We start from the raw sequence: 24,425 nt of genomic DNA, 5'->3' as shown, positions 1-24,425 counted from the left end.
AAGGTTTGTACATGAGTACCATGGCGGGGTGTTGTTGTAGAGATGCAACAGTGGAAATGAGTTTCTGCACTCTGCTTATTGGACAGAGGGAGCATAAAAAGGCCCGCAGAGAGGAAAGAAAATTAGCAATAGGTAAAAATGTGAGATGCAATTTCTATCATCCCATCTTCAGCTACATGTCGCTGTCGGTTACTGTGGAAACCAAGCATAAAAGTGTGTGCTGTCTGAATAGTGCTAGACTTTGTGGCCAAATTCAATTTTGCCCCTTACATTGGTGTCTGGTACTTTCCATACAGCACATTCTGTTTATGCCACAGGAGAATTCAGGCAGTTTTGTACTGTTGGTCCTGTTGTGGATGGTCTGAGTTATACTTGTGGGATGCAGAATCATAGAGCTTAACCCTTTAGAGGGCACTGAATACACTGAAATTCAAAACATCAACCTTAGTGTGTTATTGGACATGGTCATCTACTTCCTCCTGCCGTAAAATTTCTGAGCAGCGCTTGCTAAAAAGTAAACACATGCAATAAAACAACTATTTATAAGATAATAAACCAGTGGTTCCCAACTTTTTTTGGCTCATGACCCCATTTTAACCCTTTCATGCACAAATTATGAGAACCTTAATCAAATTTTTTTTCCTGTGTTTTTATTCCTCTTTAGGCATGAAAAAAACAATGCAACTGAAAAATTTCTTCTGAAAAATAAATTAAAAAAAAAAAAAAAAAAAAAACTTAAAAAAAAAAAAAAAAAAAAAAAAATTCTTATGAACCAATTTTTCATGAAGTTGCAAAAATTTCCACTCAGCTGGACACCACATGTTAAATTTTTGACGCACAGAAACATGAATTTACTGATAAACTGTGTGAAAACTATGGGGAGGGCTTGTGATTCTGGGGGTTTATGCTCAAGGGAGATCTACATAATGTTACCAATTCATCTCAGAAAAGATATGCAGTGTCTTAAAACTTTAATAAAGATATGTTTAAAAAAAAAAAAAAAAAAAAAAAAACGAAAAACAGCGAAAAGAACAACAAAATCCATGAATATACAAGAGAACAGCTGTAGAATAGCTGTCCACTGTAGTGACCAGTATACATGAAAGGGTTAAACTTCAAAATCTAAAATTCAAATCTTTTATTCATTTTTTTTTTTTTTTTATTTAAAGCTGTGGGAGACTTTCATGAGCAATTTTTCATCAAATCTGTCAAACCTCAATCATATCCTAAGTATCATGAATCCGTAAGTCTTTCTGTGATTACTCACCTGAATCTCTTCCCTCACGGTGAACAGTTTCAAAGTGCCATCCACCATAAACAAACCATGTGTTTACAAACAGAGCCGGGAGGTAATTCAGGCATCTTCGGAATTTTGTCACATTGTGGGAAACGCCGGTTCGCTCTGCTGTCTGGCAGTGGCGGCTGCTACAGACACGACAGTGAAACGGCAGGAGCTCCCTTCCCTCTGTGCAAATTCCTCCAGCCGTTTCTACGCTTCAGCCGTTTCCACGCGTGTTTTTATCATCCATATAATATCATATGGTGAGCCTTCGCTTCCCACAATGCACGTCGCGACAAAATTCCGAAGATGCCCGAGTTCCCTCCCGGCTCTGTTTGTAAACAAATGGTCTGTTTATGGCGGATGGCACTTTGGAATTATTCACCGTAATGCAAGAGATTCAGGTGAGTAATCACAGAAAGACTTACAGATTCATGACTGAGGTTTGACAGATCTGATGAAAAATTGCTGACAGAAGTCTCCCGCACCTTTAAGATAAAATATAATTTCAGTTGCATTGCGTAGTTTGTGTTTTGCAGCTACACCCTACCTCAGAAATGTGTTTTTTGTCTGAGAAATAATTAAAAGAATCTTTTTCAGTCATAATTTGTGTGTAAGCTCATTCTGTAAAAAAAAAAAAAAAACGTGAGAAAATCATATCGTTAACCCGGTATCAGAAGTCATATTGAATCATGAGTTGAGTGTATCGTTACATCACTATTATGTGTTATGTTTTGTAACTTTGTACTAAGTTTTATTATTTGTATGAATGAAAGAATACATTTTTATTATTGTGTCCTGCATAAGAATATTCCCAGCCCTTACATGGGTTTATAAGACACCAAAAATACAAACCAAAGACCAAATACCAGACAATAAGCACAATACATGTAAACAAGACAATGTACTGACCTATTTAAACAAACACATCTGCTGTTTTTTCCAGGCTTTACAAACAAATAATGCAAATTTATATACATTAGAACTAAACAACCATTTCATCTTGTCATCATCAGTGCTCCAAAATAAAAGTGAACATAATTATAGGTCACATACCATTAGTATATTCCATAATAAATAGCTACGTCACTAAACCTTTGTATTTCAAAATATAAAAAGGCACAGTGTAAAAAAAAAAAAAAAAAAAAAAAAAAAAAAAAACATCTAGATGTTAAAATGACAATTTTATGCTGTTAATTTTAAATAAATAACATCACTTGCTTTGGCTACTAGTTATTACTATACGATTAGGATGTAAGAATTTGGTTTGATTTAAGGATATGATATAATTTTACCTTCATATGCAGAATAAATGTTTGTAATAAATAACTTACAATGATGTAGCCTAATTCAAATGTTTAAACACAGTTAATAAAAGATCCTATTATAATGTCGGACTTCATATGTTACTGCGAAGGATATTCATTTTTACAAGGAACAGTAACTATTTGCTGTTTTTCAACCTTAAAATTAAAAAAATTCAGTTATTGCTGCCTAACATAGAATTACTAATAGCTGACGGTCAAAATAATGGCAGCATATTCACTTTTAAAAGTCAAAGAATCACTACTATGCACACAATATAATAGGGCCAACTTTTAACTTAGTCAATGTTGGAGAGCTGGGTGAAAGCTGAGAGTGCTTTTTGTTTGTGTTTTTTTTTTTTTTTTTTTTTTTTTAAAGATCACAGCAATTTTAAGTGAAGTAATTCATTTTAAGTCTGACATATAGCCAAGTAAGGCATTAGTGAAATTGCTAAGTACCATTACAAAATAGCTGCCATATTATTGAGAGTGTGTAGAGAGTTGAATTAAAAGAAGAAGAAGAAGAAGAAAAAAAAAACGATATTAGTATCAGTGATGTTCATGCTTGTTGGAGGCAGTAGAAATCATAGCAGCAGATGACACACACCTGATATATAAACATGCTACATATGGCATGTTTGATTGGGATTTACATGTTGATTGAGGAAAGATGAAGACGGACCTGGGAACCATCTGGAGTTTACATCACGTAACAGGAGATCAGCACCAGAAATGAACAGAACTGACAAACAGAGACATTTTTTACAGTGTGCCTTTGAAAGCAATAGACTTTTTAGGTCTCCAAAACCTTTATTCTATATGAAAGGCAAAGTTTTTAACCTCTAGAGCGGCAGAAAAATGATGAAGTACCGTCCAAATGAGCAGATTCCATTCATTTTGCTCTTCTTTTCCTCTAATTGACAGGTTATTTCAGTAACATGCTAGAAATGTTCTATCAGTTCGAGTAAAAATATCAGTGTTTGTGTAAAAACAAGGAAATAAATATATTCATCACACCTTAAGCAGACCTCGTGGATGTAGACCATGCTGTTTTTACTCAGAGACACTGAATATAAACACAGCTTTTTTTTTTATTTTCCTTCCTTTTTCGCTGAAAATCCAGTAGGTAGAGTAGTATCATATATGGCAAAGAGTGTGTGGACTCTCATATGGTGCAACACATGCAGAGTAAACAAATGGAATAGTGTGTTTGGGGTCATTTCATACGCTATATATGTTTTTTTTTGTTTTGTTTTTTTAATATATTATTCCTGCCTTCTATGTTTTGGGAGAAAATAAACTCAGGCTTTCAGGATAAAAAATAGAAAATACAACAAAATATGTTCCAGATGGATGCCTACATGCCCTTAGAACGTAAACACACACACACACACACACACACATATATATATATATATATACAGGGTGGGGAAGCAAAATGTACAATATTTTGAGGCAGAGATTGAAAGACAGTGTATGACCAATTAGTTTATTGAAAGTCATGTGAATGTATTTGCCACAAGAAAATTGACATAATAGAAAATGTTTTTATTCTATGTGTCCTCCTTCTTTCTCAATAACTGCCTTCACACACTTCCTGAAACTTGCGCAAGTGTTCCTCAAATATTCAGGTGACAACTTCTCCCATTCTTCTTTAATAGTATCTTCCAGACTTTCTCGTAATAGTTTTGCTCATAGTCATTCTCTTCTTTCCATTATAAACAGTCTTTATGGACACTCCAACTATTTTTGAAATCTCCTTTGGTGTGACGAGTGCATTCAGCAAATCACACACTCTTTGACATTTGCTTTCCTGATTACTCATATGGGCAAAAGTTTCTGAAAAGGTATGGATAATAGTGTTAGGTATGATTATGACATCAATATATGTTTGGTTTCAAAACAATTGACGTAGTGCCTGCTGAGAAAAAACAACTAAATGTTCATTGTAAATTTTGCTTCCCCACCCTGTGTGTATATATATATATATATATATATATATATATATATATATATATATATATATATATATATATATATATATATATATATCTGGTGAATTGTATACAAGTAGTAATAGTAGTAAGTAGTAAGTAAACAAATTCTAACAAATGGTTCCAGGCACAACAAACCCCACCCCCGCCCCTATTGTAGCTTATTTTAACATCGATCCAGCTGATGTCATCATGCCCATACATGTGCTGATGTCAGCATATTAATTGCCTCTATATGTGTGCCAAATTTGAAGTAAATTTAAGCAAAATTGATGTTTTTATAGACATTTGAAATTAGAAGTAAATGGGAGAAAAAAAAAAGATTTTAAAAATTCACAAAAAATTTTAACTTTGGCCTTCTGTTCCCAAAATGTAATCACATCTATTCTGTGTCACTGGCGATCTATAAACCCAATCTGATATAAATTCAACTAATAGTTTTGCTGCTACAGACATGTGAAATGTTGTTCATTGTAAGTAATTACAAGAAAAAGAAAAAAAAAGAAAAAAATTTAATTTTGACCTACATTTCCCAAAATATAACCACATCTATTCTGGGTCCCTGGCAATCTATAAACCCAATTTTGTATGAATTCAACCAACAGTTTTGCTGCTACAAACATTTCAAATTTCACCCATTCTAAGTAAATGGGAGAAAAAAGATTTAAAAAATTCATAGAAAATCTGAACTTTGACCTACTGTTCCCAAAATGTAATAAGAACTATTCTGGGTCACTGGTAATCTATAATCCAAGTTTGGTATGAATTCAACCAACAGTTTTGCTGCTAGAGTGTTAATAAACAAACAAACAAACCAAACCAAAACCAGTATCCCTTACCTCCCTTTCGGGGATGTGGGGTAAATATGTCTAAATAATTCTAAATATGAATTAAAAACATTTATTGCAACATAATGTTAGATTTAGACATTCATCATTATCATGTTAGCAATAAAACACCTGAACTTTTTTCTCATGTGGTGTATGTAACATAATGTAATATTTAATACACTCCCCTTAAACCGTCCCTTCTGACCATTTATCAGTGTGTGGGGGTGTACATACCTACAGAGACCCTGCCCTTTGACCTTGTATTTTCGATTTTCTTCTGGTTTAGCTATTTTTTCTGTATTCAGGACATTTCTAGGAATCAGACTCCAGGCGGTGACGTTGTCCTTCGAATTAATCAATAATAATCATGCGGCAACAATAGGAAAATAAAGTGACTCCAGATGCACCTTTCAGCCCAATGCCTTTGAACACCCAGACCACCCTACCTACATCACCTCTGCGTTGGCGTCTGCCTCGCTGCAGTGTTGCGTTTTGTCATGTACATGTAAGTTCTTATCGGTTACATGTTTCTGCTGCTGCCTGCCCTACTTTCTGTCATTTATACCGTGGCTGAAAATGTTCAACTTCAGAGATATAATGTGTTGTATCTGTCATACTTTGATACGATCAACTGTAAAACTGCTATCAAAGGTTCTGGTTAGCTAATGTTTTCAAAATATATGATTAACTGTTATTATGTATACCTTTTATATAATAGATTGATACACTACAAACAAAAAGTTAAGGATATTTTTAAAATTTTTGGGTTATTTTTTTCAGTTGGGATTCTTGCACAGCGCTTTTTACGTTTTTGTGTGTGAATTGAATTGAAACACATATTTTTTTTTTTTTAATGACCAGACATAGTTTTATGTACAATTGGCAAAAATGACAAAAAAAAGACCAAAAAATAAATAAATAAATAAAAGAAGAAATTAACTTTTTTTTTGTTGTGTACATTTTACACATCTCCTTAACTACAGACAGTGTTTTAACCCTTTCATGGATGAATTATGAGAACCTTAGTCGAGATTGTTTTCCTGAGTGTTTTTATTTCTGTTTAGGCATGAAAAAACAATTCAATTCAATTTTTTTTAAATAAACCTGTTTTTTATGAAGGTATATTTGTTTCTTTATTACTTTAACTAAAAAAAATAAATATATAAAAAAAAAAATGTTTGAATGCAAAAAAAAAAAAAAAATACAATCCAAAAAATTGCATTTGAATACGTTTTTTTCTTTGATGGAAGTGATTTTTGTTTATTATTTATTTATTTATTTTTGTTAATGAAATTTTTTTTTTTTTTTGTTAAAGCAATAAAGAAACAAATCTACCTTCATAATTTTTTTGTGGAGTTCCAAAAATGTCCACTCCGCTGGAAACCATGTGTTTAATATTTGAATATCAGAAAGTGATATACAATATCAAAACATTTTTTAATGCAGCTAATCTGATGTTTTCTCACATTTTATCATATGCGCAATTTTTATCAGTAATTTATTTTCACTGAAACGTGTTACTGCAGATCAGGTTTATCAAGAACAGCAAAGTAACAGTAATGGTCTGAATGTCAGTGTATGGGATGGTGCAAAAGTGTCCACTGTGTTAACTCATATTGAACTAAAACAACACAACCCATGAATATATTAGAGAACAGATGTAGAATAGCTGTGTGACCAATATGCATGAAAGGGTTAAAGTAGATTTGTTCAGTCTGAGACAAACATCCCTTCTGAGTAATATCCATTCTTTCATAAATTCACAGAATTTCACATTTTGACCCAATGCTTTTACAGTACTGATCAAAATTTGATAAAGTTTTACTGCTTAAATTCACAAATTACTTACTTGTTAGACAAGCATAACCTTTCAAAAATGATTTTATTTCCAAGCAGAAGGTTATGGTCCAACTTTATGACACATGGAGGAGGATAAAAAGAAAAACTTGCAACAGGTCAAGAACTCCAGCAGCACTTGTTTTATTGAACAATCTTATTGAACTCTGATTTTTAGACAAGTGTGTTTCAGTGTGTGTCCTTCATCGGGGTCATTAGGAAAAATAGAACCAACTGCTTTGAAATAAGATGTGAAAACATGAAAAAATATTGCAAGGAAATCACCAATCCTATACATCTACATCACAGGTGTCAAACATGCGGCCCGGGGGCCAAAACCGGCCCACCAAAGGGTTCAATCCGGCCCCTGGAATGAATTTGTAAAATGTAAAAATTACACTGAAGATATTAACAATCAAGGATGTTAAAATCATTTTAGGTCATTTCAGTCTAAAGTGGATCAAACCAGTAAAATACTATCATAATAACATAAATAATGAGAACTGTAAATTTGTCTCTTTGTTTTAGTGTAAAAAAAAGTAAAATTACACAAAAAGGTTTACATTTACAGTCTAGCCTTTAACAAAAAATGTGAATATCTGAAATGTCTTAAGAGAAGTATGTGGAATTTTAATAATATTTGTCCTGTTATTTAATGTTTTGTGTATTTGTAGATTCACTGCGATCTCTGAGTTGTGATTCACATGTATAAATGATAAACTAAGGCATAGTATTGTTAACGTTGCACTGATTTTACTAAAGAATTTTCAGGTTGTTCATATTTGTTCATGTTATGTTCAAGTACAATTCGTAGATGTAAACATTTTCATTATGGAATTTACTTTTTTCACTCGAAAGTTCTTATCCTATTATTTATATTATTTTACTGGTCTGGCCCACTTTAGATCATATTAGGCTGGATGTTGCCCCTGAACAAAAAGGAGTTTGACACCCCTGGTCTACATATTGAGTGACCAATAAGGTATTTAATGGGTTGACTGGTATAAAATATGTATATCAGTTGGTGGATTTAGGCAGAAATACAAGGGGATTTTTCAAATAAACACATGGCAATTGTAATCTCACTGTCTGGTAGATACGAACCATCTGCACCAGTTTTTAGGAAATATTCAATACTACCCGTTCATGAACTCAGTGTTTATCACTCATGTTTATTTGTGCACAAGTTTATCAATAATAAGCAAGATCTTCCGGATACTTTTCATAATTTTTTTTTAGTTTTTCATCCGATTTACATTTATACTCAACTAGACATAGCGACAATCTTCATTTACCCTTCTGTCAAACATCTGGTCATCAATTTAATATTTTATTTACAGGTCCTAAATTGTGGAACAATCTAGACATGTCTCTAAAGTCTATATTGTCATTTACATCTTTTAAAAACTCACTGAAAAAACATCTCCTGTCCTGACTTTTTCAGTGTTTTCTATATTATTTGTTGTTTAATTATTGTTTTCTTATGTTTGTACATTTTATTTTCTATTTATAGTAGATGATGGGAGTGGAACTCTGTACAAGCCCTTTGGGTTTTGTTCCCTCCCTGCACTGTTTTTATTGTGCTAAATAAATAAATACAAATACAAATACAAATTGTAATTCTATACAACTGCTGCTAGTCCTCGACCTGTTGCAAATATAATTGAACCCTTTCATGCATGAATTATGACAACCTTAGTCGAGATTTTTGTCCTGAGTGTTTTTATTCCTCTTTTTAAATCAAATATATTTATTGATTTTTCTGGTGTGAAGGAAAATATACAATATTTGTTCAGTTGAAGACAATGTTTTTCAACACAGGAAACAAACATCAGACTCCCAACAAACAAAACAAGACAGAAAAAAAATTCTCTTTAGACATGAAAACAACAATGCGATTGATTGTTTTTTTTTTTGTTTTTTTTTTTTTTATGAACCTATTTTTGATGGAGTTACAAAAATGTCTACTCACCTGGACACCATGTGTTTAATTTCTGAAGCAAAGAAACATGTATTTAAAACCCATCATTAGAAAGTGATAAACTGTGAAAACTATGAAATAAAAACATTTTTAATGCAGCTAATCTGATGTTTTCTCACATTTTATCATACTCTTATACTATTATTACTCATTTCATGGCGATAATATCCTCCTGAGACCCAGGAAATTGACAATTTTAGCTTTTTTACACAAAAAAAAAATTGTCTTGTTTGGAAACTGCATAATGCAACCGTTTTTTTCAGATACATTTTTAAAATAATTTTTATTTATTGATTGATTGATTATCATACTCTAATATTAGTTATTACTCACTTCATGGATATCATATGCAAAAAGAAACCCTTTTTGTTTACAAAAAGTGTTAATTACAGTCTAATAACAACTAGCAATTGATTTACAGTCAAACATGTTAGTGCAGATCAGGTTTATCAAAAACAGTAAAGTTACAGTAATGGTATGAATTACAGTGTATGGGTGGTGCATAAGCGTTTAATGTGTTGGCTGAAATGCAACTAAAAAAAAAACAAAACATGAATATACAAGAGAACAGCTGTAGAATAGATGTCCACTGTAGTGACCACTATGCATGAAAGAGTTAATTTCACCATAGATTTAGTTTTTATCAAAAGTGAAGAGTTCATGATCTATATTCAACCTCGAAGCAACAGAGAGCATGAAAAAGTAAGAGAAAGCAGGATATTTTTTTTTCTCCACATCTGAGACACATTCAGATGTTGTTTAGACTTTGTGACTATAATAGAAGCTGTCAGTTATTTCAAATATTACTAAGATGATGTTAATTTGACCATCAAAAGGCCTTTACACTGAGTATTTTAGCTGCAAGCTGCTTACATCACACTTAAAAATACGCATCTGTTCTGTTTTACAAATGGGAATAAATAATAAATAATGAGAATAGGTAACAGACCCGTTGGCAAATGAAGAGAACCTGCTTTATGTACTAGAATAGGGGTGTCAAACATAAGGCCCACGGGCCAAAGCTGGCCCACCAAAGAGTCTAATCCGGCCCTTCAATGCAAAAATTACATTCACAGTCTAGGGCAGGGGGGTCAAACTCATTTTAGTTCAGGGGCCACATTCAGCTAAATTTGATCTGCAGTGGGCAGAACCAGTAAAATAATAACATAATTATATATAAATAATGTCAACTCCAAACTTTTCTCTGTTTTAGAGCGAAAAAAGTCCATTTAAATTATGAAAAGGTTTACATCTACAAACTATCCTTTCAAAAGATGTGAATAACATGAACAAACTGAAAAAATAAGTGTAATTTTATCAATATTCTGCCTCAGTTTATCATTTACACATGTACATTATAACTTACAGATCACAGTGGATCTACTAACACAAAAAACATTGAGTAACAGGCAGAATATTGGTAAAAAATTGTACTTACTTCTCTTAAGACATTTAAAGTTGGTCATATTTGTTCAGGTTATTCACTTTTTTTTTGCACAATTATACTTCGTTCTTGTGTAAATACATGAAAATATTTACATTTACAAAGAGAAACATTTGGAGTTGTCATTATTTATGTGTTATTATGATAGTATTTTACTGAATCCTGCCCATTTGAGATTGAATTAGTCTGAATGTGGAACCTGAACTAAAAGGATTGTTAATATTTTAGTGTACTTTTTGCATTTCACAAATTCATCCCAAGGGCCGGACTGGGCCCTTTGGCGGGCTGGATTTGGCCCCCGGGCTGCATGTTTGACACCTGTGGTCTAGGGGTCGAAGTGGTTTTAGTTCAGGGGTCACACACACACACACACACACACACACACGCACACTAATGTGATCTCAAGTGAAATACTAGCATAATGACCTACAAATAATGACAACTCCAAATTTTGTTCTCGCTTTTATGTGAAAAAAGTAAAATTACGTTAGAAATTATTTACATTTGATAACTATCCTTTCACAATAAAATGTGAATAGCCTGAAATGTCTTAAGAAAAATATGTGCAATTTTGCCTGTTACTAAATGTTTTGTGTATTTGCAGATCCACTGTGATCTGAAAAGTAGTGTTAACAATCAGATGAGACATAATATTGTTGAAATTGCACTTAAGACATGTCAGGTTGTTCATATTTGTTCAGGTTATTCACATTTTCATAATGTCATGTTAGTTTTTCCACACTAAGACAAAAAGAGGAATTTGGATTATATTAAAGGCTGTGATGTTATTATTTTACTGGACTGGCCTACTGGAGATCGTATTGGGTTGAATGTGGCCCCTAAGCTAATATGACTTTGGCACCCCTGTACCCCTGTGGGTGTGTTGATATAACTGCTGTGACCCCCTCCCCCCCCTCCCCCCGAAGAGGAGGCAAGGGGTATTGTGTTTGATTCAGTTTCTTTGTTTCTTTGTTTGTTAACACTCTAGCAGCAAAACTATTGGTTGGATTCATACTAAATTGGGTTTATAGATTTTCAGTGACCCTGAATAGACTTGATTACATTTTGGGAAATGCAGGTCAAAGTTTAAATTTTTGATAAATTTTTTAAATCTTTATTTTTCCTCATTTACTTATAATGGGTGAAATTTCACGTCTGTAGCAGTAGAATTATTGGTTGAATTCATACAAAATTGGGTTTATAGATTGCCAGTGACCCAGAATAGATGTGGTTTCATTTGAGAATAGTAGGTCAAAGTTCACATTTTTTATGAATTTTTAAATTCTTTTTGTTTTCATCCCATTTACTTATCATGGGCCAAATGTGTCTATGCTGTATAAGTCTATGCTGACATCAGCACATGCGTAGACATGATGACATCAGCTGGATCGATGCCAAAATAAGCTACAATATTTGCGAGGGGTGGGGTTTGTTGTGCCTGGCACCACTTGTCTTATTATTACCTCCGCCAAGGAGGTTATGTTTTTGCCAGGGTTTGTTTGTTTGTTTGTCTGTCTGTCTGTTTGTTTGTTTGTCTGTCCGTTAGTGTGCAACATAACTCAAAAAGTTATGGACAGATTTGGATGAAATTTTCAGGGTTTGTTGGAAATGGGATAAGGAAGAAATGATTACATTTTGGTGGTGATCGGGGGTGGGGGGGCCCACAGGGGGGGCCACTGATCAGCTTTGGCGGAGGTCTGCGCTCTCCGAGTGCTTCTAGTTATTATTATTATTTTTTTTTTTTTTTAATATGTTGCTCACTCTCTCTATTCAATCTATTGCTAGCTTAACTATCACGGTCACTAGTGGCTTTTTCATTGGATAAATGCACAAAACATTACCGATTTTTACTAAATGTAAAAAAACAGAAGTGTGCAATGTTATTTTTTCCATTAAATCACAAACGTGATGATGTTTTTATTTATTATTGTGAGATGACATGAGAAGTCATTAAATGAGCATGGTGATGAATGTAAATATGGTATTGATTTAGAGATATATTCATTATTATTATTATTATTATTACCTCCGCCAAGGAGGTTATGTTTTTGCCAGGGTTTGTTTGTTTGTCTGTTTGTTTGTTTGTCTGTCCGTTAGTGTGCAACATAACTCAAAAAGTTATGGACAGATTTTGATGAAATTTTCAGGGTTTGTTGGAAATGGGATAAGGAAGAAATGATTAAATTTTGGTGGTGATCGGGGGTGGGGGGGCCCACGGGGGGGGCGCAGACCACAAAATTTCATCAAAATATAACTTTTTGAGTTATGTTGCACACTAACGGACAGACAAACAAACAAACAGACAAACAAACAAACCCTGGCAAAAACATTACCTCCTTGGCGTGGGGGGGCCCACGGGGGGGGCCACTGATCTGCCTTGGCGGAGGTCTGCGCTCTCCAAGTGCTTCTAGTTATTATTATATATTACCCCTCTATTCTGTTCAAAATTTTAAAAAAAAAATGATATGGTTTCCTGGTGTGTCCACACACATCGCACCATGTTTCTTTTAAAACTCTTCTTCTTTGCTTGTTGTAAAATCCGTCAACATCCGGTTTTTAATTCACCTGACTGTAGTTGCAGAAAAAGGTCTTTCCGTTGCAGTTTTGTGCGATATACCATTTGCGCTATGCACGAAAAACCCCCTCTTGCCAGTGCAAAAACTTTTAATCGAAGCAAAATTATTGTTTTTCCATTAGGTAAATCTTTTTCCGCAAGTTATATTTGCACAATTTGAAGGTGAATGGAAAAGCGACTAGCCTCTGGTTCTCTGACAGTAGAGGAGGGATCATGAATAAACAGTTCCGAAATGTTCTATATGTTACATTCTTTGCCTTTCAAAGACATGGCTCATATAGAATTCCATTTGATAAAATTAATCTTGTTTTGCATCTCAGGTTTGCTATTCCCTATTTCATTGAATTATATTATTAAATGATGACAAGAAGTATTGTATTCTTCAGCTGTCATAGAAACACAGAATAAGGATTCACTTGTGTGTTTGATCGCAGCTTTAAATGTAATTCAGACTCAGAAGATTGCAGTTGCCTGGAGAGTACAGCATTTGATGCAGCAGAAAAACAATGTCTGTCTGTGATCTCAGACAACTGTGCCTCTCTCAAACTCAATGCAGAATTTATGTGTCTGTTTGTGAGTGGGGGTGGGGATGGGGGTTACAGTCTATCTCAAAAAAATAAGTTTCTTATTAAGTTACTTAGGCTCCATAACACAAACGGAAACTTTGTTACTGTTTGGAAAAAGGTTCGGCTTCGTTCCGATGCTGCTTCTATGGTTTGATTTCTTTTGATTGTTAGTACATTGATGCTTGAATGAAATACAGAAAAATAAGGTCATGTAAAAAGGATCTTAGCTTGTTAAGGAATGGAATAAGAATGCAGAAGTATATTGTGTAGAATACAATGTGCTTTTTTTTTTTTTTTCCTCATGCATGTTATACAGGTTATATGCGTACATTCTTTATTCTTTATAAATTTAATTAAGAAAAGTGATAAAACATCTGCTATTTACTGCTATTAACTTACTGTGGTGATTGTCTGCTATTATCCTTTCCTAAGTGATTTGTAATTATTTATTCTAATATTACCCTGTGAAATTAAGAAAATCTGACGTTTACCTATATTTAATTTACAGACAACGGGGATTTTCATAAACGTTCATTGTAAATTTGAAGATTATTATATTAAAACTGAAGAAAAAGTGACTTTTTTTTTAGCTAAATATATCATTAACTGAACGTAAAAACAACCAGTGTTATTTGTGAATACAATGTGCTTTTTTTTTTTTTTTTTGTCTCATGCATGTTACACAGGTTATATGCGTACATTCTTTATTTTTGAGTGTAGTGATGCAAATAAGCAAACTTTAGCTTTTTAATGGATAACTTTACATCAATATATGTATAAATTTAATTAAGAAAAGTGATAAAACATCTGCTATTAACTGCTGTTATTAACTGCTATTAAATTACTGTGGTGATTGTCTGCATCTAACCCTTCCTAAGTGATTTATAATTATTTATTCTAATATGACCCTGTGAAAATAAGAAAATCCGATGTTTACCTATATTTAATTTACAGACAATGGGGATTTTCATAAACGTTCAGAGTAAATTTGAAGATTATTATATTAAAACTGAAGAAAAAGTGACTTTTTTTAAGCTAAATATATCATTAACTGAACGTAAAAACAACCAGTGTTATTTGTGAATACAATGTGCTTTTTTTTTTTTTCTTTTTTTTTTTTTTTTTCATGCATCTTAAACAGGTTATATGCGTACATTCTTTATTTTTGAGTGTAGTGATGCAAATAAGAAAACTTTAGCTTTTTAATGGATAACTTTACAGTGATGTATAAATTTAATGAAGAAAAGTGATAAAACATCTGCTATTAACTGCTGTTATTAACTGCTATTAACTTACTGTGGTAATTGTCTGCATCTAACCTTTCCTAAGTGATTTATAATTATTTATTCTAATATTACCCTGTGAAAATAAGAAAATCTGACGTTTACCTATATTTAATTTACAGACAATGGGGATTTTCATAAACGTTCAGAGTAAATTTGAAGATTATTATATTAGAAGTGAAGAAAAAGTGACTTTTTTAGCAAAATATATCATTAACTGAATGCAAAAACAACCAGTGTTATTTGTGAATACAATGTGCTTTTTTTTTTTTTCTCATGCATGTTAAACAGGTTATATGCGTACATTCTTTATTTTTGAGTGTAGTGATGCAAATAAGCAAACTTTAGCTTTTTAATGGATAACTTTACAGTGATGTATAAATTTAATTAAGAAAAGTGATGAAACAGCTGCTATTAACTGCTATTAACTTACTGTGGTGATTGTCTGCATCTAACCTTTCCTAAGTGATTTATAATTATTTATTCTAATATTACCCTGTGAAAATAAGAAAATCTGACGTTTACCTATATTTAATTTACAGACAATGGGGATTTTCATAAACGTTCAGAGTAAATTTGAAAATTATTATATTAAAACTGAAGAAAAAGTGACTTTTTTAAGCAAAACATATCATTAATTGAACATAAATATAAGTGTCTACAACCAGTGTTATTTGTGAAACTACCTGGGTTTTATCGGTGAATCGGTGATGTACATGGTGGTGTTTTCATGTTCACGTCCAAATGGATCATTTCTGATGCTCCTAAAAAGCTTAGAAACTGCATTTTACCGGAATTATTTCCATGTATTGATAGGATTAGTGGTTCAAGAGTCATTTCATATCAGTAGATGGCTCAGTTTAGGTCTGTTAGGGTTAAAATCCAAATTCAGTTATATATTCAGGCAAAATATAATTCAACAGCAGGGTAAAGACTATATTTATTTAACCCATAAAGACCTGTTGCTTCTTTTGTGGCACTTCTTTCTTTATATTTAACCTTTTTAAATGATTTATCACCATTTATTGTAATATTATCTTCTATACTTTGCATTTTGTCAGTGAAAATCAGATATTTTCCTTTATTTTGTTCACTAATCATGTAGATGTTCATAAAAGCGCAGGTTAAAATTGAAGGTTATTGTATCAAAAACAGAGAAAACTGAAGAAAAAGTGGCTTTTTCAGTAAAATATATCATTAAATGAACATAAACCAAGCATTTCCATCCACTGTCACTGATGAAACTCCATAGATTTTACTTTTTACTCTGTTAAAGTTGAGGGTTATTACATCCAAAACAGAAAAAAATGAAGGAAAACACAAATATATTGTTAACTGAACATAAAATAAGTGTCTCATTGATCCAACTCCATGGGTTTTACTGGTGAATCAATGTTGTAGAAGATGACGGTGTTTCCATGGTAACTACGGAGCCTCTGATGATCATATCTGATGACCATGAAAAGATGACCAAGTGTATTTTACACCAATTATTTACATGTATTAATAGGATTAATGGTTCAAGAGTTATTAAACATTTTATATCAGTAGATGTTTTTGGTCGCTGGCTCGGTTTAGGTCTGTAAGGGTTAAAATCTAAATTCAACAGCAGCGTAAAGGCTATATTTATTTAACCCATGAAGACAAAGTGCTTTGTTTGTGGCACTTCTTTCTCTATATTTAACCTTTCTTAAGTGATTTATCACCATTTTTTATCATATTATCTTCTATACTTTGCATTTTGTCAGTGAAAATCAGGTATTTTCCTTTGTTTCATTCACTGATTATGTAGATGTTCATAAAAGCGCAGGTTAAAATTGAAGGTTATTATATGAAAAACAGAGAAACGTCGCTTTTTCAGTAAAATATATCATTAAATGAACATAAACCAAGCATTTCCATCCACTGTCATTGATGAAACTCCATAGATTTTACTGTTTACTTTTTTAAAGTTGAGGGTAATTACGTCCAAAACAGCAAAAACTGAAGAAAAACACTAATATATTGTTAACTGAACATAAAATAAGTGTCTCATTGATCCAACTCCATGGGTTTTACTGGTGAATCAATGTTGTAGAAGATGACGGTGTTTCCATGGTAACTACGGAGCCTCTGATGACCATGAAAAGATGACAAACTGCATTTTACACCAATTATTTACATCTATTAATAGGAATAGTGGATCAACAGGTATTAAATGTTTATAGCAGTAGATTGCTTTAGTTAACAGTGGATTTTTGGGTTTTAATGTGTTAATTAATATTGTATGTATTATAATTCTACAGTGCACTATTCCGTACATATGTTACATACATGCATTCATATCCTGTACTGTTTATGTGAGCCTAGATGTGTACATATTGTACCCCCTCCTTTGAATAAATTACACCTCACATCTGTGCATTTAATATATTTAGACGCTGCTGTGCTGCTCGGCTCCAGATGTGCTACTTTCATCATTGTGTGTCTTTGTGTGTTTGTGCGTGTGTCCTCCTTCCACAGACAAGGTGCCTCATTTCTCTCGGCTGGGTGACGTGGAGGTGAACGCCGGGCAGAACGCCTCATTCCAGTGCGTCGCCACAGGCAAAGTTTCAGAGGCAGAGCCCTTCCTTCTGGAGGTGAGAACCAGGCTGTGATTTTTTTTTTTTTTTTTTTGTGTTTTCCAAATCTCAGCACCTGGGTAACGGAAAGGGACTGCAGGCTGTGGGAAGAAGAGGCAACAAAAGGATACGGCGAAAGATATTTCAGAGGTTCGGTGTTTAGCTGACAGTGTTATACCCAGCTGCTTGAAACACTCCCATTAAAGTTGTATTCAGGTTGTTTTTTTTACATGAGCTTTTCATACTGTGAGTCTAAACCAGTAAAGAGAATAGTCCTGTCTGTAGTCGTGCAGTGAGAAACACATTAACTACTGCCTTGAATCAAGCACTGACATATTTTTTTCACAAAGGACAAAACCAAAACGATCCCAGCAGTAATTAGTACTATGAGCGCTGTTTAATGTCATGCTTTAGCTAAAAAAAAAAAAAAAAAAAAAAGACTAATTTTGTGCAGAATCTGAATTAGTTCATAGAATCATTTTCACAAAGCTTTGTAATAAAACCAGGTTCTTCAAATCAGGTATTTTCTTACATTTAATATATTGATCATGTAGATGTTCATCAAAGATCAGATTAAAGTTGAGGGTTATCACATCAAAATCAGAGAAAACTGATGAAAAAGTGACTTTTTCAGTAAAATATATCATTAACTGAACATAAAGTAAGTGTCTCCATCCACTGTTATTTATTAAACTCCATGGGTTTTACTGGTGAATCAATGTTGTAGAAGATGGCGGTGTTTCTACGGTAACTACAGAGCCTCTGAACGTCCAAATGGGTCATATCTGATGACCATGAAAAGACGACAAACTGTATTTTACACCAGTTATTTACATAGATTGATAGGATTAGTGGATCAACAGGTATCAGTTTATGGTTTGGGATGATGGTGGATGTTTGGGTCTTTATGGGTTAAAATTTATGGGTCATCCTGTTAGCTCTAGTAGTTTTTATTTGCGTTCCTACTAGTGGTTGCCTTTGATTGTTCCCCGAGTTCTGACAGACTTTGGAAAAACATTTTTCTTCCATGCACCATGGTCATAGACCACAGGTGTCAAACATGTGGCCCGGGGGCCAAATCTGGCCTGCCAAAGGTTCCATTTCAGCCCTGCAGGATGAAAGTAGAAAAATGAACCTGAACAGTCCAGGTTGTCCAAATCCTTTTGGTTCAGGTTCCACATACAGACCAATGTGATCTACAGTAAAAATAACAACACAATAACCCATAAATAATGACAATGACAAATTTTCTTTGTGAAAAATTCTGTGAAAAGTGAAAAAAATAATACACTGTGAAAATATTTACATTTACAAAACTATTCTTTCACAATAAAATGCAAATAAATACATAAATAAAAACAAAGATGAACGACCTGAAATGTGCAATTTTAACAATAATCTGCCTGTTACTAAATGTTTGGTGCATTTATGGATCCACTGTGATCTGGAGTTGTGTTAATAATAACAGATGTAACATTGTAGAAATTGTTCAAATTTTAGTTCCAAACTCCAAAATTTTAACAACATTCTGCCTGTTACCAAATGTTTATAGAACACTGTGTGTAACGTACATGTATAAATAATAAGTCGAGGCATAATATTGTTAAAATTGCACTAATTTTTCCAATGAAATTTCTTTTTTTCAGGTTATTTCCATTTTTTTTGTAAAATGTAAATATTTTCATAATTTAATTGGGGGGTTTTTGTACTAAAACAGAATGAAAAACTTGGATTTGTCATTATTTATAGGTTATTAAGTCATTATTTTACTGGTCTGGCCTGCTTGAGATCAAATTGCCCTGAATATGGCCCCTGAACCAAAATGAGTTTGACACCCCTGTTGTAGAATAATCTTCAAAAAACTGTGAAACTACTCACGATCATTTCTATTAACGATTTTAAAAGTATCATGGAGAATGCAGTGAAGGAGGAATGTCACTGTTTTTCTTCACGCCATTATGGCTGAATAGTTGTTATTGTGTTTTATTGCTCATTATGTATCATGTATGTGTTTTATGTTGTTTGGGCTTTGTATGGCTGCTACCTTGGCCAGGTCTCCCTTGTAAAAGAGATTCCTAATCTCAATGGGACTTCCTGGTTAAACAAAGGTAAAATATTAAAAAAAAAAAAAAAAAAAAAGCATAGAAAGAAGCGTTAAAAATTTAAACATATTCCTACCTCAGGCAAGGAACAGTCTTGACTTGTGCAGAAAATGTTCCGTTGAGGATAGATCACTGTAATGCAGGGGTGTCAAACTCATTTTAGTTCAGGGGCCACATGCAGCCTAATATATGACCTAAAGTGGGCCGGACCAGCAAAATAATATAAATAATAGGATAAGAACTGATAGATGATGTCATGTATCTGTGCTTTTGAGTGGAAAAAAAGCAAAATTCCTTAATGAAAAGGTTTACATGTACTAACTGCACTTGAACGTAACATGAACAAATATGAACAAGAAAAGTTCTTAAGAAAACTAATTCCAATTTTAACAATATTACATTACCTTAGTTTATCATTTATTCATGTATATCATAACTTATAGATCACAGTGGATCTACAAATACACACAACATTGAGTAACAGGCATAATATTGGTAAAATTCCACATACTTAAGACATTTTTGTTCAGGTTATTCAATTTTTTTCTTTAAAGGCTAGTCTGTAAATGTAATTTGACTGTTTTTACACTAAAATAAAGAGGAAAATTTGTGATTTTCATTATTTACAGGTTATTATGATAGTATTTTACTGGTCCGACCCACTTTAGATTGAATTGACCTCAAATGAATTTAACATCCTTGATTGTTGATATCTTCAGTGTAATTTTTGCATTTCACAAATTCATCCCAGTGGCCAGATTTTAGTGTTTGGCGGGCCGGATTTGGCCCCCGGGCCGCATGTTTGATACCTGTGCTGTAATGTAAATGACACCCAATTGATTCATCAGCCTCAGATGGCAGAAGAATGACCTGACTGGCACCATGAGCACTGTCTGTTCTGATAAACATGATATGCATCTGCTAACAAGGACAAACACGGAAACTAATGCCAGCCGTCCATTATTCAAATCATACAGCAGCATTATGAAACATTCATAAGCAGAAGACTGCCTACTGTAAATATAACAAACCCAGATGATGATTCCACCACCAAACACATCACAGTTGTTTGCAGAGGTGTAGTCCAGGGTCTATTTTTTGATTGATTTTTGATTTTGATGTAGTGATTTATTCCGAACATGTAATGAAATTTAACATATATGCAAACTAGCAAAACATACATAATACATAATAATACAAATATCAACAATCATAACAATCTTAGACAGAAGAACAGCACAATAGTTCCATTTACAGGCCTGAAAAGGGGTGGGAACAAGTGCAACTTACTTAATCCCACCCCCTCTCCCTAAAATATTATTAATAATATATATGTCCCTCTTCCTTTATACACACACACACATTCATCCATCCATATAGACATACATACATTTATACATATATACACATACAAATACACATCTAATCTTTTACCAATGCCTTTTTTAGTTGAAACGAAATTTGGGGGTTTACGGAGTATACCCACTTATTTTTCAGTCACCATTGCATATACCCTCTTCTAAATCCCCCTGATGTGCACCATTCAGTAATATCTGAGCCAAATTGCCCATTTTTCCCCCTAGGATGGTGAAGCCATGACCCACCGTACTCTGCCTCTAATTGGCTAGTACTCGCTGCCTTCACTGATTAGATTGGTTAACTTTAGGCACGAGGACTAATGAGCCAATCAGAGGTAGAGTAGGGCGGGTCATGCTGAGGAAAATATTGCTAACTAGCGCTGGCCACCTCTGGCACCTGATTGGACACCTCTGGAACCAGTGCCACCCCAGTTGATTGACAAGTCACTGCATGTTTCGTTGAAAGATGTGCAATTATTGGAAATGCAAATGAGAAAAAGGCAGAATAAACATATTTCAAGCGAGTGACACATATTGAGAGAACCTACTTTCATGGAAAACATAATTCTAAGGTAAGTTTTAAGGTGGTTTCCAAATGAGTCACTCGTCACTTTTCCATTGACCTTCAAATTGCGCAAATATAACTTGCACATAAAAATGTACCTAATGGAAAAATGACAATTTTGCCAAAAGTCTAATTTTTCGATTAAAAGTTTAAGAAAACATAATTCTGTGGTAAGTTTTAAGGTGGTTTCAGAATGAGTCACTGTTTTAAACTACTGGACATAGAACCGCACATCTAGAGGAAATGAGATTTTGTCCCAATAGTTCAACTGTGTGAGTAGGCTAACGTTATGAAAGGCTAACGTTATCCTATGTTTGCCTCATGTTGAATACATTTACATTTGTGCAGCTGCTTGTGTGACCAGTAAAACCTACAAACTGCTCCTGATCAAGTCATGATAATTTTATAATAGTGAGCAAATACTCACAGATTTCTGGGTAAACTAAATACAGTAGTCTGACACGTCACTGTTTCTAAAAGGGCATTTTTATGGACTACTTAAAAAAAAAACAAAGCCAAAAATTGAGAGTATACCCACTTCTCCCGGGACCACTACACTACTGTTTGTTTGCACTGTGAGCTGATGTTACCATCCAAACACCTATAACACCAGCATTATATCGATATGTAAAAGAGGTTATTCATTTTTCCTGACACTCTGAGATGCCTTTTCCAGTTCTATAGAGGACTGAGATCGTTCCAGGCTCCGAAGGTGCTTTGTCAAGTTGCAAGAAATTATTCACTTGACATATGGCCTTGGAGAGTAAAGGTTTCCATTTGACAGTGCTTCATTAGTTGCCGAGGGCACAGAATATGAAAGGCGTGGGTGTTTACCAGGCATAAAGGGTTACGAGGTACATATAGTACATACGGCATGTGCATCACTCGCATCATAAGAAGAAAGGTTGAAGTGAAGGCAGTATATAAGGCACTTAAAAGCAGAATATGTCAGCCTCAACATTTCTATTTTTAGTCTTGTACCAGTGGTGTAGTGGTCTCTGGAGAAATGGGTATACTCTCAATTTTTGCCTCCTTTTTTTTTTTAAGTCCAGAAAAACGCCCTGTGACATATGAGACTACTCTATTTAGTTCACCCACAAATCCATCACTAGTACTTGCTCACTATTATAAAATTATCGTACCTTGATCAGGAGCAGTTTGTAGGTTTTACTGGTCACACAAGCAGCTGCATGAATGTAAATGTATTCAACATAAGGCAAACATAGGATAACGTTAGCCTTTCATAATGTCAGCTTTTCAAAATGTTAGCCTTCTCACAAAGTTGAACTATTGGTGACAAAATCTCTTCTCTAAATGTGCAGTCATATGGCCAGTAGTTTAAAAAAATAGTCACTTTTCCATTGGACATCTGTGCAAAACTTTACAGATATTTACTAAATGTCGAAAAAACAGAAGTGCGTAATGTCGATTTTTCCATTAAATCACAAATGCGATGATTTGTTTATTTATTATCGTGATATGACATGAGAAGTCATTCCATAAAGATGGTGACGAACGTAAATATGGTGTCCACACATACCGCGACATGTTTCTTCTTCTTCTTCGCTTGTTGTAACGTCCGTCAACATCCGGTTTTTTATTTCACTTGACTCTAGTTGCAAAAAAAGGTCTTTCCGTTGGAGTTTTGCATGATATACCATTTGCGCTATGCCCGAAAAATCACCTCTTGCCAATACAAAAACTTTTAATTTGGTAAAATTGTCATTTTTCCGTTAGGGACATTTTTATGCGCAAGTTATATTTGCGCAATTTGAGGGTCAATGGAAAAGCGACTAGTGACTCATTTGGAAACCACTTTAAAGCTTACCTCAGAATTATGTATTCCATGAAAGTAGGTTCTCTCAATATGTGTCACTCATTTGAAAGATGTTTATTCTGGCTTTCTTGTTTGCATTTCCAATAATTGTGCATCTTTCAAAGAGACGTGCAGTGACTTGTCAATCAACCGGGGTGGCACTGGCACCTGAAGTGTCCAACCAGGTTCCAGAGGTGGCCAGTGCTAGTTAGCAACAAGGTTATTATCATTAACGAAAACTAACGAAATGACAAAAACTAGAATTGTAAAAACATTTTCATTAACTGAAATTAAAAAAAACTATAATTAAAAGAAATAAACGATAACTAACTGAAACTGTATTGTGTGTTCTGGATAAAATTCCCTTCGTTTTCGTCTTTGTCAATGTCGGATTGATATGAAATCGATTTATTTCCCTCAAGTAATTTTAGCTGCTGGGACCATATGATATTTAACGGTCCATCACTTCTTGTCACTTGTGGTTTCCAGTTGTCTTCTGGTCCCCACTCTACCTGGAAACATGGAGACTAAAGTGGGAGAAAACAGCAGAGTCCTGTCTGGGATTTATTTGAATATGACGGAGAAGAAGAGAAAAATATAAAGAAACTAAAACTAAGCATTTAGAAAAAAAAAAAAAAAACTAATAAAAAACTAGCAAATCTGAATTAAACGAATCAAAATGAATTAAAACTAACTGAATTAGAGAAGAAGTCAAAACTAAATAAAACTAAACTATAATGAAAAATCTGAAACTATTAAAACCTTGGTTAGCAATAGCTTCCTCGGCATGACCTGCCCTACTCTGCTCTGATTGGCTCATCAGTCCTCATGCCTAAAGTTAACCAATCTAATCAGTGAAGGTAGAGAGTACTAGCCAATTAGAGGCAGAGTA

At 33.7% G+C, this 24,425-nt stretch overlaps 1 protein-coding gene and 1 long non-coding RNA gene across 6 annotated transcripts in view; one reads left to right on the top strand and one right to left on the bottom strand.

Annotated features, from left to right (window-relative positions):
- Positions 1-24,425, top strand: part of ptprua (protein tyrosine phosphatase receptor type Ua) — a 575,321-nt gene that overhangs the window by 319,278 nt on the left and 231,618 nt on the right. For all 5 annotated transcript variants that reach the window (XM_030147519.1, XM_030147516.1, XM_030147518.1 and 2 more), the window contains exon 5: positions 17,595-17,710. In XM_030147519.1, coding sequence (XP_030003379.1) covers positions 17,595-17,710 — 116 coding nt within the window. The remainder of the gene's footprint in view (positions 1-17,594; positions 17,711-24,425) is intronic.
- LOC115428462 (uncharacterized) lies at positions 467-12,600 on the bottom strand. The gene is made up of 3 exons (XR_003936628.1): positions 12,466-12,600; positions 4,375-4,377; positions 467-479 (listed from the first exon to the last, which is right to left on the bottom strand). It is a non-coding gene; the product is annotated as an uncharacterized LOC115428462 (long non-coding RNA).

This window comes from Sphaeramia orbicularis, chromosome 11 (assembly GCF_902148855.1).
Source record: "Sphaeramia orbicularis chromosome 11, fSphaOr1.1, whole genome shotgun sequence".
NCBI lineage: Eukaryota > Metazoa > Chordata > Actinopteri > Kurtiformes > Apogonidae > Sphaeramia > Sphaeramia orbicularis.
Note: the sequence above shows the minus strand (reverse complement) of the source record. Positions and strands in the feature narration are given on the sequence as shown.